Below are 17,990 nucleotides of genomic sequence, written 5' to 3' on the forward strand. Positions count from 1 at the left end.
CCTTTGACGCGGAAGTCGAAAGGAAATGGAAAAATAAATCTGCAACCTAACCATCTCGACCACGGGAATAGATGAATAAATAAGTGTGTTAAGTTGATATTTATAAAGCGAAATTAATAGGTGCGACAACGTTAAGTCGTGATGTTTGACCTAGTTTTGCCATGGAAGCCAGATTCTGTTTTCCCCACTATGCGATGATAAAAAAATATCTCGAAAATAGCTTGTAAAAGTCGGGTAAATTAAAGATAGCTGCGACCAGAGTTCCTTAGTCATAGATATTATTATTTAGACAGCATATAAAAAGTTTTAAGAAAGAGCGAACTAACCGAGAATCACGGCAAAAAAAGCCTCTTCTAGACATACACAAAAAGCATACATGATGATTGCAACGTCTTGTCAGACGAGTGCCACTCCCTCAGACATTTAAAATCCATGAGCCCAAATACCTGAGGGAGTATCTATACAAAGATGATGTTACAGAGTCTTAGCTTTGTACGACAGCTAAGTCTCTCTCTCGGTTCAAAATGTTGAGATCCAGCAACAAGCAAGAGCAAGATAGCCAGCAACAAATTAAACTGCAGACCAGCTTAATGCGGGTACTGGTCTCCCGCTTTATGGTTTTTTAAATCAGAGATTTGCTCCTCCTAGAAAGGTTGCCTTCACCACGGCTTACGGGAGCCCTCTCCACCCCAATACACATATACACACACACACACACACACACAAATATACACGGTGCTAGTTGGCCATTGACCCAGAAAAAGAGTTCATTCGCCCTTTGGAAGGTCTTGTTTTTAATCCTCCAGGGAGACTAGCCGCCCTCCTCACCAAACAAGTCTGGTGGGGGAACCAGTTTAGTCGCCGGTGACCCGACCATGAGGCAGGTAGTACTGGGTTACATGGTACCAGTAGCATATGACATGACTTGACACAAACATACATACATACACACATTTTCGCTTTTATATATATAGATGACCTAACCATTGTTTCCAAAGGTTATCATTTGGAATAATTGTTGTATATTATGGGCATGGAGGGGAAAGAAAGGGGGGGGGTAGTAGGTTTTGTGTTGTTATGACGTCATGAAAGGGAAGTTTATTTCCCAAGCTAAAATTCAGTGACAGAAATCTTCTTGTACACTGAAAGGCCTAGAGGAAAGAGGGAGGAGATTGATATAAATTCTACTTGCAATTTATGATCGTACAGATGGTTTTAACCATCAGTTGAGGGTTTTTCTCTTGGCACAAAAGCCAGCAGAGTCTCGGCCATTGTTGAGATGGCTTGTTTCCTGTTAAATGATGTAATGGGGAATTAGGGAAAATGAGTCATTTCCCTTGGCTTCGTAAGTAGATAGTTGATGAGGGCTTCAAGAAAGCACCTTCTCCAGTACGGTGGGTCAAAACCCACATGAGAGAAAGCATGTAACCTCACAGGGTAGAGTACACTTATCCTCCATGTTAGATACAAGCCTTACATTGGCGGAACATATCCATCCTATAAATGATAAAGGTCTCCACCCAGTGAGTGAGTTATGAACATTTGTATTGCTATGTTAAGTTGTCTTAATTGTCCGTATTGCATTTGTTAATGTGTTAATAAATGTTTATATTTGTACTTGGGCTCCATTTAGTTAGTTATTATACGTAATTTATGCTTGTTAAGTATTTTGTTTCAGGTTGATTGATTTAACTATACGCCCAACAGATGTATGTCTCTGGTTCTGTGCAGTTCTAGGAGGTCAACTCTCCCAGGCTTCGTCTTCTCCTATTGAGGAGTGTATTAACAATGTTGGCCAGGCAGTTTTTAAAGGCTAGAGAGCTCTTCCTCTAGGATGCTGGCTTTTCATATCCCATTTTCTGACTCTTGTGTCACATCATTTCACTGTGGGAAGGAGATGAATAATTTAACAACCTGGTCTGGAATTTTGATAAAGAACCGAACTGTGAATTCCTATTGTGTTTTAATTTACAACTTATCTGTTCTATGCTGTGTCAATTAAAGATGGCAGCATATACAGGTGGAACAGTTGTGATACCATGTGGTCTCCATTCAACAGAAGATTGGGTTCACAAGTATAAAAAAAAAATAAAACAAACTACAAACTCTGATACATCCTATATATATCAGTTGCACTCTGGATGTGTGTGCGTGACATTATCATGGGAAACTACCCTTTAAGTGTTAACTTCCATACCTTAGTTTTTCTGTTAAGGTCAAGTTTGTCAGTGAATGTCAGCTCATCTTGATCTCCCAAAGCTCTCCGGATCTGATCCAAGCCACGATCTGGATTCCCCTTTAATTGGCAACTGTTCTCAACGGTGTCTGTTGTCAATTGTCACATCCAAGATTCCACAAACCTCTTCCAAGAGTCGTAAAAACTGTCATAAAACTCATTGGCAATCTTAAAATTAATTCTAAATATATCTCAGGTCCTTTTGTTCCCATCATCTGCCACACATTGATTACAACCCCACCTCAGCTCCTTTGTGTGCATTAAGGAACAACTTCTGATACCTTTGTCTTTCAACCAACCCTATTTATTACTATACCTTAGTTCTCCTGATAGACCTATTTCATCTTTTTTTGTTATACTTTGTTTTCTTCTTTTTTACTTCCTAACATCAATGGTATCACACAATCACAGACAATAACAGCACTACTTAAATTTTACCCCTTTCTCACTGTAGTATAAGCAATGCCCATTTGGTAAATACCCAGCTGACGTCTAAATGTGAACACAGTAGTAATGTAGCAGCCAGAATTTCTGCATCTCCATCAGTTGCAATAATGTAACTGTAAAATGTTTTTGACTTGTGATGGGGGTATGAGACGAATGGATTCGCCAATCATTTTTACAACCAACGGCTGTGCTAAACAACCAATGAAAACGTCGCAAAATTATTATAAAAATTGTCGAATTTTGGATTCAATCAGTTCGCCGTTTGCTACGTCACAGACCGCATTTAATTCTTCGCCATTATCTTGGTTACTGATCTGAACTACGCCGCCATCTTCGTTACTGATCTGAACTACGCTGCCATCTTTATTCAACATAATATCTAAAACTTAAGAGGTTAACTATGCCACGGACCGCATTTGATTCTTGGTCGCCATTTTGGTTACTGATCTGAACTATGCCGCCATCTTTGTTCAACACAATGTCTCAAAACTTAACAGTAACAAAATAAAATAAACAAAGATGAAGCCTTGAAAAAAAAAAATGCATCAGAACACAGTTTGGTTGCAGGCCAAAGAGGAAATTCTTTCTCTTTCCTTCACCATTTTGGACTTTCTGTCTAACATCATACACTGACATCTAGATCAAACTCTAACTTTGACTTTGAATGGAAATTTCATCCATTTGCTTAATCTAACCGCATGTGAAATTTTCCTTTTTTTTTTATTTTTTATTTTTACATAGCCATCTAATGATGCCACTACAATGGAGTCCAAGTGTAGCAATATTTAGATGAGGGTTAGGATTAAATATAAGGTCTCCGAGTAGTTGCTTCATTGTATAGTGACATTGTTAGAAATGTATTCATTGTGGTGATATAGCAGTCAAAATTTCTGTCTCTTTCTTCCAGTCTTTCCATAATGAATTGCCAAACAAAACTGAACTCAAAATAATCGATAGTTGCCAAATCTGTAATTATAGAAAATGGAGTTGTCAATTTAACATTCACCACCTCTAAAAGACGCGTTTATATATATATATATATATATATATATATATATATATATATATATATATTATATACAGTGGACCTACAACATACGAGTTACCCGAGTTACGAAAAATTCGAGATATCTTCAGAGCAAAAATTCTCCCCTACATACGAGCAAAAATCCAAATTTCGAGTTTCCAGATGCAACTGCTAGATGGTCGAGTGTGTCATGTTTCACTACGTCTCCTTAATGGTGCCATTTTAATTCAAGATACGAGCTTTATCCGAAAATGAATTAATCTCGTAGGTCGGGGGTCCACTATATATATATATATATATATATATATATATATATATATATGTATGTATATATAGTAGAAGATTAGATTCCAATAACCATATCTTTATTCATTTCTGTAAAAGTTCAGTTTTTGATGGACCATTTCATTATCACTTTGGCATCCAACATTATAGTTTTTTAACTCAGATATTATTTATTCATACATGCTGTAGAATTTTTTTTTTTTTTTGTTTGTTTGTTTTGGACTCTCGGCAACGCTGGGTAGGTAGAGCTAGTGATTAATAAAAAATATATCAGGATTCTTTGGGGTGGTGATGGTGGGAGGGGAAGAATGATAAAATTTTGTAGTCCTCATAGAATATTTCAAATCCCATTAAGTAAAACGACAAGTTAAGTGGGTGGAGAAGAGATTAAACTATTTTTTTGTGGCCATCTGTCAATATATACATAGTCACATTGACCTATTTGAATGATTGACGTATGCAGACATGATACATATATCTCGTGCTTCAAGTGAACCAGTGTCTCTCAAAAATAAGTCCCACACTATCACTATATATATATATATATATATACTAGCAGTTCAGCTCGGGCTCTATGTATTATTCATAACTTTATATGCATATATATATATATATATATATATATATATATATATATATATTAAAAAGTTTGACTCATGTCCAGGTAACCTACATCCAAAATTTCAAGTGTTTAAACCCAAAATTGGCGGAGGAGTTTGGTAAAGTCTGCAAAGGTTAATTCTGTAAACTTTGACCTCTTGGCAGCTAAATTTTCGCCCAAAAACTCATGAAAAAAACATTCTGCATGTCTGATTACCCTTTATATAAAATTTCAAATGACTGAATAGTTTGCTAGAGACCCCAAAGGTCAAATCTTTCAAACTTTCACTCCTTGGCAGGCAAATTTTCAGTCAAAAAACCGATAAAAAGGCTTGCCCTATGTCTAAATACACTTTATGTAAAATTTCAAATGTTTAAACCAAAAATTGGCTGAGTAAGTTGGTAGAGATCGCAGAAGTCAAATTTTTTTAACTTTGACCTCAATTTTGACCCCATAACATTTATTCTATTTTATTAAAAGTTTGATCCATGTCCAAGTAACCTACATCTAAAATTTCAAGTGTTCAGACCCAAAATTGGCAGAGGAGTTTGGTAGAGCTTTCAAAGGTCAAATTGTTGAACTTTAACCCCTTGAGAGCCCCAAATTTCTGGTCGAAAACTGATTAAAAAGATTTTTCTGATTCTCAATACCCTTTGTGTCAAATCTCGAGTCTGTAGACTGAAAATTGACGGAATTTCATTTTTATAGATATATAGATATGCACACACATACATATATATATATATATATATATATATATATATATATAAAAATGAAAATTTAAAATTAAATTCAGTAAATTAAAAATTAACTAGAAATTTATTATTTAACAAGAAATATAAAACTTTAAAGTATTTTCCTTAATCTATGAGTTTCAACAAATGGTTCATCTCATTAGAGAAAATGTTTTTAGCAAAATAAATTTTATAAATGGTTATAATTTTTTGCTGCTTATTGCATAAATTGAAAAACTAAAAGCTTGGATGAAAAGCCTAAACGACGAAAAAAAAAAAAAAAAAGAATATTCCAGGGTGTAAATGCAGAAAAATATAGGCACAATCGTAAAATCCAATGCAACGAAGAAAGGTATAATCCAGAATCAATTGGAGACTTTTTAAAAATCCAAAGTAAAGCATATAAAACAATCCATAACACATGATAATATTAAGATGCGTATATTGAGCTTCTTTATCTGATCGGGATTGTCTTATAAATATTGATACTAATATTTATATAGACTTTAATTTTACAGTATTATGCAAGTTGTAATCTGAAAGTATTTTAAAATTTCAGGTAATTTTATATATATTTCCCCAAAACCTCTGGCTTCGATGGAGGGGAGACTAAAACTTGCTGCTATGGTTTCAAATGATCTAAAATAACAGCAAGGGGAGACTTGATTCCAAATATTTCTCATATGTTATCTCTCCCCTCTTTTGGAAATAGGATATGATTACGAATATCTCCAGTATCAAATAGTCATTGTACACTGAAATTTACTTCATGTATGAAAACCAAAGAGGGGAGATATAACATGTGAGAAATATTTGGAATTAAGACTCCCCTTGCTTTTATTTCAAATCATGTGAAACCATAGCAGCAGATTTTAGTCTTCCCTCCATCAAGGCCAGAGGGTTTGGGGAAATATTAGATATTTTGTAATTCATATGAAAAACTATGAAAACAAATGACTATGATTGAAACATTTTATGGCTATAAAAAGTGCCAAAAATAGGATCTGGATGATGGATGATCCCCTTCAAGTGCAACGTTATGGGCAAATATAGCTCATTACATGATTCAGGCCATTACCTTTCCAACGAGCCTTCATTTGTTAAATTCTAATCAATAGTCGCTGAGATTTGGAACTTAAAAGAATTGCCAAAAAACGGTGGTTATATATATATATATATATATATATATATATATATATATATATATATATATACAACCACCGATGAAGACTGAAGGATCGGTCGAAAAAAGTTTTTAAAAAGTTTTTTGTAAAAAAAGTTTTTTAATTTTTTTTTCATAATATTATTTTGTATTCCTGCACGTCACCAATTGAAAATGAATAAAGAAAAGTTATAAGCTTTTCTACTTTTCGTATTCTTTTTTATACATTTCCATTCATTCATATATATATATATATATATATATATATATATATATATATATATATATGGACACACTTTGCAACCAAATTGAATATTGAAATGCTCATATCTTTTGTTCTATGGGATGAAGCTACATGAAAATTTGGAGGCGTTTTTGAAGATTATAATACTATTCTATAGTTATAATTTTATGACAATTGGAAAAAGGCACCTATAATTTCAAACCAATAAAATATGCCCAAATTTGTCTACATTTGTATATATAGTGTCCTGGCAGCTTCAAATTTTACTGCTTCGGTTGTCTCTCCTGCCAGACCACTAAAATATATATATTTTTAAATAGATATTAACAATTTTTAGACCTACAGTTTTCATGCTTTTGCATCAGTGTGGGAAGTGATAATTATTGCTGATCCGGAGATTCGAAGCGACCCTTGAATTAACAGGCTAGCGTCTTTCCTCCAGGCCACCAGCAATGAAGACGTGAAGAGACGGAAATTGAGTACTTATGAACAGTATGTCAGTGCGTGTTCAGAGTATTCAACAACATGAAGTGAGAATGATACGTAGGGCCCAACTTTAATTCCTCAAAGGGGTTTTATAACTATTATATTTAATCTTTTTTAAAAATAAATATAAACAATTTGAGATTATGACAAAAAGTCCATATTCCAAATTTCAAGATGCTCATCTTACCATTTATTTCTTTCAGCATGTTAAAATGCTACATTCTTGACACCACCTTTTTCATAGCACAGAAACAATCGTATCATCATTATGCCAATTTTTTAATATTTTCCATCCTGACTCATCAGAAGGATAAAAACTCACTAACTTCAACAGAAAATAAAAAGAATATGGGCATGATTACATAAATCTGAAAAAAAAAAAAAATCGGAAGGGTAGTTGCAATTGTGTTTTAGGATATCTACGCAATCTTTGATTTTTCCTTAAGTAGTGGTTGGAGCACCTGTACAGATGTGACCACAATACTCCACGTATGAGCAAATTAAGGCTTTCTATATATAAATCCCACCCCTTCACCATAGACGCCCCCAGATATTGGAAAGTATTTTACGCTAATCTGTTTACATTTGGAATTCCACTCCCTGCATCCATAATTGTACCAACATGCAGAAATTTAAATGTAATGTGAACAAATATCTCTGCACAACTTTTCACTTAGGATGCCTCTATAAATCTGGCTCCAAATTCATAGCAGCTCCTTACAACTAAATGGCAATGGGTCTTGTTTGGGGTGATGGGGTGAATAAAAGTAAATATATAATTGAGTTGAGCTCTCTAGTAAGAGAAATAATAGTTTCCTCTTAACATAAGGCACTATTATTCTGTACAGACTATATATATATATATATATATATATATATATTAGTGATGTGACGATTCCAATATTTTTCCCAATTCTGATACAATTAACGATTCCATACTAAATTCCAGATTCCAACACAATTACTGATTCCGATTATTTATAAATCTCTAAATCTTTATCTATAAAATTGTTATATTGTCATGATTACCGTAAAAAACACATTAAATGTACATGTTTTCTCAAACGTAAAACCACACTTGTGTGATGGGGTGAGATTATATATATATATATATATATATATATATATACATACACACATACATTTTACACATACTGCATTCTGAAAATATCTATAAATCAAGTTTTTTGTAATAACGCAAGCAACTTTTAATTAAATTTAGTACACAGCATAGGAATACGCATGTGAATTGAATATTTTTAACCGATAAACAAATGGTGGTGACACCTGGCATGATTTATTGCATGCGCCACTTCATATGCAAATTACCTAAAAAATATTCACATCAAATTGAAGATTAAAATTAAACATAATTTAATTCTAAACAAATACCAAAGCCATAATTACATTTAAAATTTTATTTTTACATTTAAATATCTTGCATAACCACCGCTAATGGAGATAAGTGAAAAAAAAAACAAAAAAAAAACCTATATAGTAATATAGAAAAGCACATTATCTGTCTGTCCGTCTAGAAAGAAACTATCTAAGATACACTTATAATCCTCACATTCTGATTCAGTATGATCTCAATCAGGTTATGCGTCAGTCGGCATTAACCCTATTCGGGTTTAACTGACTTCCTCTAAAGGAGAAAGTTTTATGGGAGTATGAAATTCACAAGTAGTCCCCAGTCACATGTATATCCCCATTAGGGTAGATGACGACGCTAGGATTTTGGCAACTCTTGCAGCGCGGGGGACGGGAAGACATCGTCCTACATAAACCGCCTGGAATTCTCAAATTGGTCACCCATTTTAGTAATAACCAGACTCAACGTTGCTTAACTTAGGTGATCTGATGGAAACTGGTATGTCAACATGATTATGCTGTATATTAGGTAATGGTAAGCAATTTTCTGCCACCAAGGACCAAATGTTTTTTATGATAAATAAAGATGTTGCGACAGCATTATCTGAATTATCTCACTTGGATTTATATCAGAATTATCTCCCTTGATTCATTCTGGTTAATATTAAAGAGTTGACTCTCCAGTTCAGAAGTTAAGAAAACTCATTTCATCCTTATAATGATTTTAGGATGAGGTCTTATTCTCTTTCTAGCACATTGTAGATCAACAGGCTATCCATCAATGCACGTATTTAACAAACGCTTACACAGTGTCTATCAGGTGCCTTTTCTGATAGCAGGCATACAGACTCTCAGAACACAACTAAAATAGAATAAAATAAATTGTTCTCACATATTTCTCTGCCTAAAACCCAGGCAATATGTGTCTGTATTATTGTAATCGGGACAATAGCATATTCTTTCTTTGGTATTAATGCTTGTTTTCATTTTCTCCAAGGTTTCATTTGATGTTTTACTCCATTTTTCAAACTTTCAGTACTGGTAGCAAAATAGCAACATCTTCTGAGCAACAGAACCATGGCCAGACTTTGAAGCCTCTTATTTTTTTTCACCACTTTTTTTATGTATTTTGTCAGGATTTACTCGTAATGAGAAAATGTCAGAGTCCTTGAAAAATAACCTGTACAGAAAGACCAAAGACATCCGAGGATGGTGTCTAGTAGGCATCCAAGTTCTCTCCAGTAAGCATTCAAGGTCTCTCTCTTTACTGTGTGTGTGTGTGTGTGTGTGTGTGTGTGTGTGTGTGTGTGTGTGTGTGTGTTTCTGTGAACTCCTTTTACATTTGTTATTCACAGTTTATCTGAGAATAAATGTATGCTTGTAGATCTAACCATTTCTTCATTATTGTCCTTTTTTTTTCGACAAACACAACACATAAAATGATAACCACTTACGCAAGAAAGATATACCAAACATGTAGTTGCTAAAATCATAAAAGCTAGAAAATAAAACATCCGTAGCTTTTAGAGGTAAATAACTCTACAACAGTTATTTCTTCTTATTTCATTTATAATTCGAAATTTGAAAATTATAGAAATAAAAAGAAATACACGTACGAATAAATAGTAATAATAGAGCAGATCAGAATAGATGCGAGTAAGAGTATACAAAGGTTCTTATTCATTACTGGACAATTCCGAGTTTTTCTGCTAGTTTTGTTGTTATGTTGATTAGACAATGAAAATAAATGATTATTATCAAAATGTCTGTTACTGAAAAAGTATTGAGCTGGAAATAGTATGTAATCTATGAAATCGATTTGAATTACAATTTGGGGAGGGGGACACGGGCTAAAGATTTTTGTAATTTGTAGCAAAACATGCAAAAGAAATAATTCAGGGTATTGACAACTTGTATGATTTATATGATTGATGAATATAGTATGAATATACAACTATACATTTTATTGGAGATTGTGTGTAAAAGTTTGTGTTTGACGTCATCTATATATTAATAATAGGATAGTGTGTGTGTTATTTATTTTGTGTGCCATGCTTATATCCGAGTGACTATCGTTTAATTGTTATGGACTTCCATTTCTTATAATAAATAATTTTACCAAGAATTCTTCACAAGTTTTGGTTTCGATTATAGCTGATGGAAGTCAAGTTATATATATACAGGGTGTCCAAAGTCTGGCTACATAATGTAGCCAGACTTTGTGGGCACCCTACATACACACACACACACACGTGTGTGTGTGTGTGTGTGTCTGTGTATATATATATATATATATATATATATATATATATACAGGGTGCCCACAAAGTCTGGCTACATAATGTAGCCAGACTTTGTAGACACCCTGTATATATATATATATATATATATATATATATATATATATATATTCATAAGTTTTGGTTTTGGGTTCGATTCAAGCTGATACACCCATGTCACATGGATATGTTTTCTTATTTTTGAAATCGCAACTTTATGATATATAAAAATCGATAGAACATTAACTCTATAATATATATGAAATCTGTAAGAATTAAAATATATTTAAGCGTACTTTATGACCAGGCTTAACCGGACGTCTCTGCTAGCTTAGATAAATACTTTTGCAGTTTTAACAAAAGAGCTACAATAATATCAGAGTGTCTCCATTTATGCTGAATATCTACAGAATGCCAACATCAATATATTACATATAAAAGAGTTCGCTGTGGAATATCCACAGGTCCAGCTAGTGTGGAATTAATGTTAACTCTTTCAGTTTGTTTAATAATTTTCTTATCTTAGTAAGGCATTAAGCAAATCTCTGTGGCAAGATAAAATAAAGGAGACGCATGTCGCACGAGGAGATTGTGCTTGAGTTCATTATGGACGTTTTTAGGAGCAGACTCAGATGCGTCTACTCATGTTGCTGTCAGGAGAAGAAAGAGGAAAGAGAAAGAGGAATATAGAAAAAGCAGGTGTTGGTACCACCACCTAGATATTGGAAAATAGAACCGGTTAAGTAAGGGGCAATAACTGTGCCTATTCTTTTTATTGCTGATAGTTGCTAATGAATGTGTGCAGTGTGCAGACGGTTATGCCATGACCAGACGTGTGCGGCCCCGACAGATCGCTGACTCCCAACGTCGTGTGTCATGGATTTTTCATTCACCGTGTTTCTTATGGCCAGATTGTCATTTTCTTGCTGGCAACTGTTGAGGGGAACATGCGTGGGTTTACAAAGTAGAAATATTATAAGTCGTGGAACAAAGAAAGGAAAAACAGAAACGCCAATGTTTCACATATATTTGACAGTTGGGCTTCTGAGCGTGTGTCTTCTCCCTGTTCATCTGTCAGTCGCAATTCGTCAATTTCTGTTTCACAGTCAACTCTAAAAACTGTCCATCCGTTGTTGCTATCAACTCCGATCCATCATGAACGGCATCTAGTTGTCAACTAACTGTTTCCTCTGCGTTGGTATCTGAGGTCGCCCCCCCCCTCACCTCTGCTACCGGAAGCTGCCCTTTCCTGTTTTATCTGTAGGTTTCTATTGTCATTGTCAAATCTGAAAGGCTCGATCTAAAAATACCTACGGATTCATTGTTTGCTACTTCTTATCTATTGTTCCCCTTCAGCACTTAGTGACTCATGGGTTACCTTCATAGTATCACAATGCTTGTTAACACTCTGATAAGCGTATCTCTACAAATTAACTGGCTATTCACAACGAAATATTGATTTGTAAGAAAGAACATGTCAGTCAAAAAATATGGAATCTGACTCATATTTATTAATGTTATGGGGTAAGCTGATCTACCCATTTTAGGAATAATGGGGTAAGCTGATCTACCCATTTTGGGAATAATGGGCTTACCCAGAGACTATAAACATAGCTACATTTAACATGTTACTGGGTAGTGATTCATGGCAGTAATAATCGCAGAATCATAACATGTACTTCTTTAACATACTTTTTGCTAATACACTTATTGTTAACTATACCATTGTGTTTGTCTTTATTACTTCCGTACTGTTACAAGGAATTTGAAACTTACACAATCGCAACAATTATATAGAAAGAAATAGATATGTTAGATATGAACTACCCAGAATTATATCTCAGCTTAATAGAAGCAAGGTCATTCCTTACTCAAAAATAGCCAAGACTGTCAAACAGTGTCAAGGATGACTGGTATGAAATATATCTTACTCAGGTTGTGTCAGGCTTCCTTTGAAAACCATTTTATAAAATCAGTACAAATTTTTATAAGCGACAGTATCCTGTAATTTAAAAAAAATTGATGCGTTACGAAGTCTGTACTATTTGTAAGTGCAAAGGAACTCATCAAACAGACCTCATTACAGAGTGTCTAATGTATAAATGTGTCATATGAAGACGGTGACCCACTGGATTTCTCTTTAAGCAAATGTGAGGATATGTTAAATTTTGAGAAGTAATGTATTATGGAATGAGAGATGACATGAGTTAGCGAAAAGCCAGTGTCAAATCTCATGCAACAAAATGTGTGTCCACCAACTGTAATCTGTGTGTGATGAAGTAAGTTTAAGATACTCCTGCATTTACTAACAAGCGGAGTGTTACCACTGCTGACTGAGCTAAAAGTCTACCAGGCACGTGAATGTAGTACGATGATCTATGGAAGTAGAACTTGTCTAGTAAGGGTTCAGGACATGAGTTACATGAAGAGAAATATGGGAATGATATAATGGATTCGAAGTTTGAGTTTCACAGACAAGTTTAGATTTTGTGAGCTCAGAGGAAAATAAAATCTAGAGAGGTGTTTACAGAACAGGAGACTTTGACGGTAGGGTCACAGTGAAAGAATGGATAAGAGTTCTTTGATTAGTGGATGCTGAACAGTTGGGGAAGGGGGTTCAGTTCACAGGAAAGGTAATGAAAATCAAAACAAGGAAAGAAGTGATAAGGATGTACTTGAGAAAGAGGGATAAATAAAAACCTGGCCAGAGATAGATTACTTTGGAAGTCAATTTCTAAAAGCCATCCAACACATGCAAGCATCTGAGAAACAGATGTTAAATCGATGATGATGATGAGTATAATGAATTTTTCTTCACACACAGTTGCATTTTTACATGTATTTGATTCAGAATTCATGCCGGAGTGGGTGAGCTGGCTCTATCCACAGAATTTTCCCTGAACAAATTCTGAACAGTAAAGGATACAAGTGTTAGCCAATCACGGTTCCAGCAGCCAACCCCTATAGAAACGAGGGCTCCGGAAAAACTCAGTATCATGTTTTGCTGTTCTGAGCTGCATTATTTTTTCCAACCTTGAGGAGGGGTTGGTTTAATGCCAGTGTCAGTTCGAAATCCTAATTCACCATTCTAAGCCAGTTTTGACTCCTGTGGGGAAGGGCTGGTTCAATGACTTTGTGGATGAAATCATCTGGATAGAGATAAAGAAAGTGATTGAACCAGCAAAGACGTCTAAGAGGAGAGCTCGTTGCAGTGAGAACTGCTGCCAACAAACACAAAGCATGTGACGCAAACAGTAGTGATCGAACACCTCAAAATTTCATAGGTCGTTTACTCTCATTGGATAGGTTTCACAGCCGTAGAAACAGACGAGAGCTTGATAGATACGGATTTTAGTACCAAATGTGATTTCAACCCAGTTGCATTTCTGTACATTTATGCATAGTTTATCTTTTCTAATACTACAGTTTTTTCATCTTTTCTGTCGTTGGTCAGTGAAGAAGAAATCCTTCTAGACAGAGGAAATTTATTAAATTTATTTTGTTCTGGTCCTGTTTTTTTTTTCGCATTAGGAACCGACCTTGTATCTAACCCTTCCCTCATGGGGAGACAACTAAATCAAAACAAGCAACCAAGCAAGATAATAAACATGGGTTGTTGTTCCATTTATAGTCTTTTTAAAGGGCAAAAAAAGAAAAAAAAAAAAGAAAAAGAATATTCATAATGACCTTTACAAAGTTATTAGCCCCAGACATCCCTCAGAAATGTTACTTTTATGAGACTTCTGTGTGTGTACGTGGGGGAGGAGGAGCACACCCTTCTTTCATCCCTTCTGAACTGAGGTTTACTAATGGCCTATTAAAACTGGAGAAGGAAATATTCTCGTTTAGCATAAAACAAAACCGTTTATATTCAGTTCCAAATTGCAAAAGTCTGATTTTTATTGAGGTTAAATACTTTGGCACATGTCGTTTGTTTCAGTGTCACCTCAAAGTGCACACTATTCTGTATGCGTATTATATATATATATATATATATATAATATATATATATAAATATATATATATATATATATATATATATATATATATATATATATATATATATATATATATATTGCAATGTTTATTTGGAATAGTGTATAAGCTTGTAAACATACTGTTAAAATACCACAAACATTTCTAAAGCCAACCGACACTTTAGTCACAAAAACCTTGCAAAAGAACACCCTATATACCTAGCTCTTCAGGATGAAACGTGGAAAATTTTGTATAGCTTAATTGCCATATATATTTTCATAACTTATTACCGAGGTCTACTTATGTATTGAGTACTGTCGAAGTAAACACTAAAGATAGATAAAAGGCACTTTGTCTTTGTGTGCGAGTTCGTTTCCTATAGATTTGTAAATGGCTGGGCCGATTTTTTTTTTTAAATTTCACAAAAATGTACTTTATGTGTTTGGCAATGTTCTTAGATAGGTTTTATATCAGCATACTTCCGATAAGTATCAAAATTCAATAATTGAAAATCCGATTAAAGAAGGAACAGGCGATTTTGACCAAAATTAATACTCTGATACCGTCTAACATCACAAGTGCATTTGAAAAGCTTTATCACCGTACACGCCTTCTGACACATAAAATCAATAGTCGGTTCTTTTATAAGACAGGGACGCGTTTGAAATGAATGTTTCTGTTTAGAGGACAATTGAATCATGATACTTGACTTTTTCTTTTTACATTGTGGAGAACCTACTGTTGATTTATGAAATTATTTTATTTATAGACTAAGTCACTGCAGATGTGAAGCTTCCATGGTACACCATGGTGGGCCTCCTTGACTAGAGCAGGCAATCAATCAATTTGATTGATAAATAGGTAATTTCACCAATTTCAATGACAATAAAAGTATTGGAATTGTGGAACATTTGTTGATCCTCATTCAATCCCGGGCAATGTCGGGTTTCCCTGCGAGTAATATATATTATTATTAGTTCATGTATCTTCATAAAATTTTATGTATCTGTTTTCAGTCTAAGTAGTGTGTATATATATATATATATATATATATATATATATATATAATTCAAACACAGTAGTGTTTGAATATATGGTTAAGTGGCAGTATTAGTCATTTAGAACTGCTTTAAAGCTTCACCGCTGACTCATTTTTCGACCAAATTTCAAACAATTATTTATAGCTATATTGTGAAAAATTATTTTTCAATTTTCGTTCAGTAAAACAAAAGTTATGATGAATTTACTGGTGTTCAAAATCATAAAAATATGTAAGGAAGTGAGCGACGTTTTTTATGACTGGTTTCCATAGTAGCCATGTCGATTCAGCGACTACTGTTGCTCCTAATTCACTGCTGTCGCTAAAAGAGAAGTAATGAGTGAAACTTTCTGTTTTTGTTAACATCACCAGTTAAAGAAAGTGAGGTGTGACCATCGCTGGTTTTATCAGCTGCTGATTTGCTTTTCTTCTTTTTCATTGACTTAATTGGAGTACGACGGGAAGAAAGCAAGTGTGTGATGCTATGAGAGGGGAAAAGAAGGAAAATAGAGAAAAACATTGGAAGAAAGAAGACTTTGCTTTGCTTTTTTTTTTCAGGTGAGCATTTTTAAAACTTGAGCTTGGAGTTTTGGGCCAGCAGATTGTGGGACAGAGATCAAAGGAAAAAGATGATTTAGTAACAAAAAAAAAAGAAAGCAAAATGGTAGTTAAGGAAAACATGATAAAGGAAGGAAAATATGATGTCTTGCCCGGGAAAAAAGAAAAGAAAACTAGCAAAGCATATTTTAATTTTTCATCATTTTTGACAGAGGGTATAGACTTGTTTTTAATAATAATTAGGGCTATGACATATTCTTTTCCTTGCTTTGATTCTCATGTATATATCCATTGATATTTTATGTGTTTCTATCTAGAGCAATGTGTTTCTCGATTGATTGATTGTGTCTTATTGTGTCGGATATATACTTGAGAAAACAATGAAAAGAATAAGCTAAAAGGCTAAAAATTAAAGGAAGATAACTTCTATTTTAAATCAAAGGTAAAATTATGAGTTATCTCCCTTCAATCTTCAGAGATATTTTTTCATCTATTTTAGTGATTTTTTAATGTTTAAAATTTAAACTGAAATGACATTAACATATCCTGGACTCCGCTGAGTAGGTATAATTAGTTTAATATAATTATGTTCACACACTGGATCTCATTGGATCATGAAAATCAAAATTAAGCAAGTTCGAGCTTGGCCAGTATCAGATGAGTGACTATTTGGGAATACCAAGTGCTGTATGTAACAGGATGTCAGCACTTCTGGCAGCTCTGGCATCCCACCTTGCCTTCAGCTGTCTTGACCCTATCCTGCCATTAGATCAGGCTGATTGGGATAAGAGAGTGAGACTGGCTCTGCACAAACCAGCTTCTTTTTAAACAAACTCCCAGCATGAGTTATCCATCACTCCTAGGATGATCAGTCTATGACAGTCTTCGTCATTCCAGACTAACTGCTATAAATATGAAAAGAAAATGTTATTCTTACCTGAACAATGGCAAAACATGGTTGGAAATTTCCAAAAGATTTTCTCAACTGTTTAATTGTTTCCTTTATATCCTTTTTGATTTCCCTGAAAAAATAGATAAATAAATAAATAAATAAATATTAAAAATTATATACGACATATTGTATGGAAGGCAATGTATGTTATTAGGGCTATGATAACAGAATATTCTTTTCGTTGTTTTGACTCTCGAGTATATATCTGGCACAGTTAGACATAGTTAATCAACTGAGAACCACATCACTCTATATACAAACATATAAGATGTCAACGGATACACGCTCGAGAGTCAAAATAATGAAAAGAATATGCTGTTGTCCTAGCCCTAGTTATCATGATAATCTTCAGTTTAACGTCCATTTTATGTAGAATGTATTGGACGGCTTTTAGAAATTGACCCATCTCTAGCCAGTTCTTGCTTTGTCCCTCTTTCTATCAAGTCTATCGTTATCACTAGTTTGAGGCTGGTTTATAAGAAGTAAAATCTTTGTTTGCATGGATGTATAAAGTGTACAGAAATATGTCAAGAAGTTGAAATGCAAAATGTTTATTTCAACTTAATGACATATTTCTATTACTTTTGCGCA

The 17,990-nt window shown here is 34.1% G+C and overlaps 1 protein-coding gene across 1 annotated transcript in view; it reads right to left on the bottom strand.

The window, feature by feature from the left end:
* LOC145296781 (C-1-tetrahydrofolate synthase, cytoplasmic-like) overlaps window positions 1–17,990 on the bottom strand; it is a 193,298-nt gene that overhangs the window by 114,932 nt on the left and 60,376 nt on the right. Inside the window, exon 2 of the mRNA XM_080142848.1 lies at window positions 17,385–17,469. Within this exon, the coding sequence (XP_079998974.1) occupies window positions 17,385–17,469 (85 nt within the window). The remainder of the gene's footprint in view (window positions 1–17,384; window positions 17,470–17,990) is intronic.

The sequence above is a fragment of the Euprymna scolopes genome, chromosome 2 (genome assembly GCF_053919585.1).
Source record: "Euprymna scolopes isolate OS-2025 chromosome 2, ASM5391958v1, whole genome shotgun sequence".
In the NCBI taxonomy this organism is placed as follows: domain Eukaryota; kingdom Metazoa; phylum Mollusca; class Cephalopoda; order Sepiida; family Sepiolidae; genus Euprymna; species Euprymna scolopes.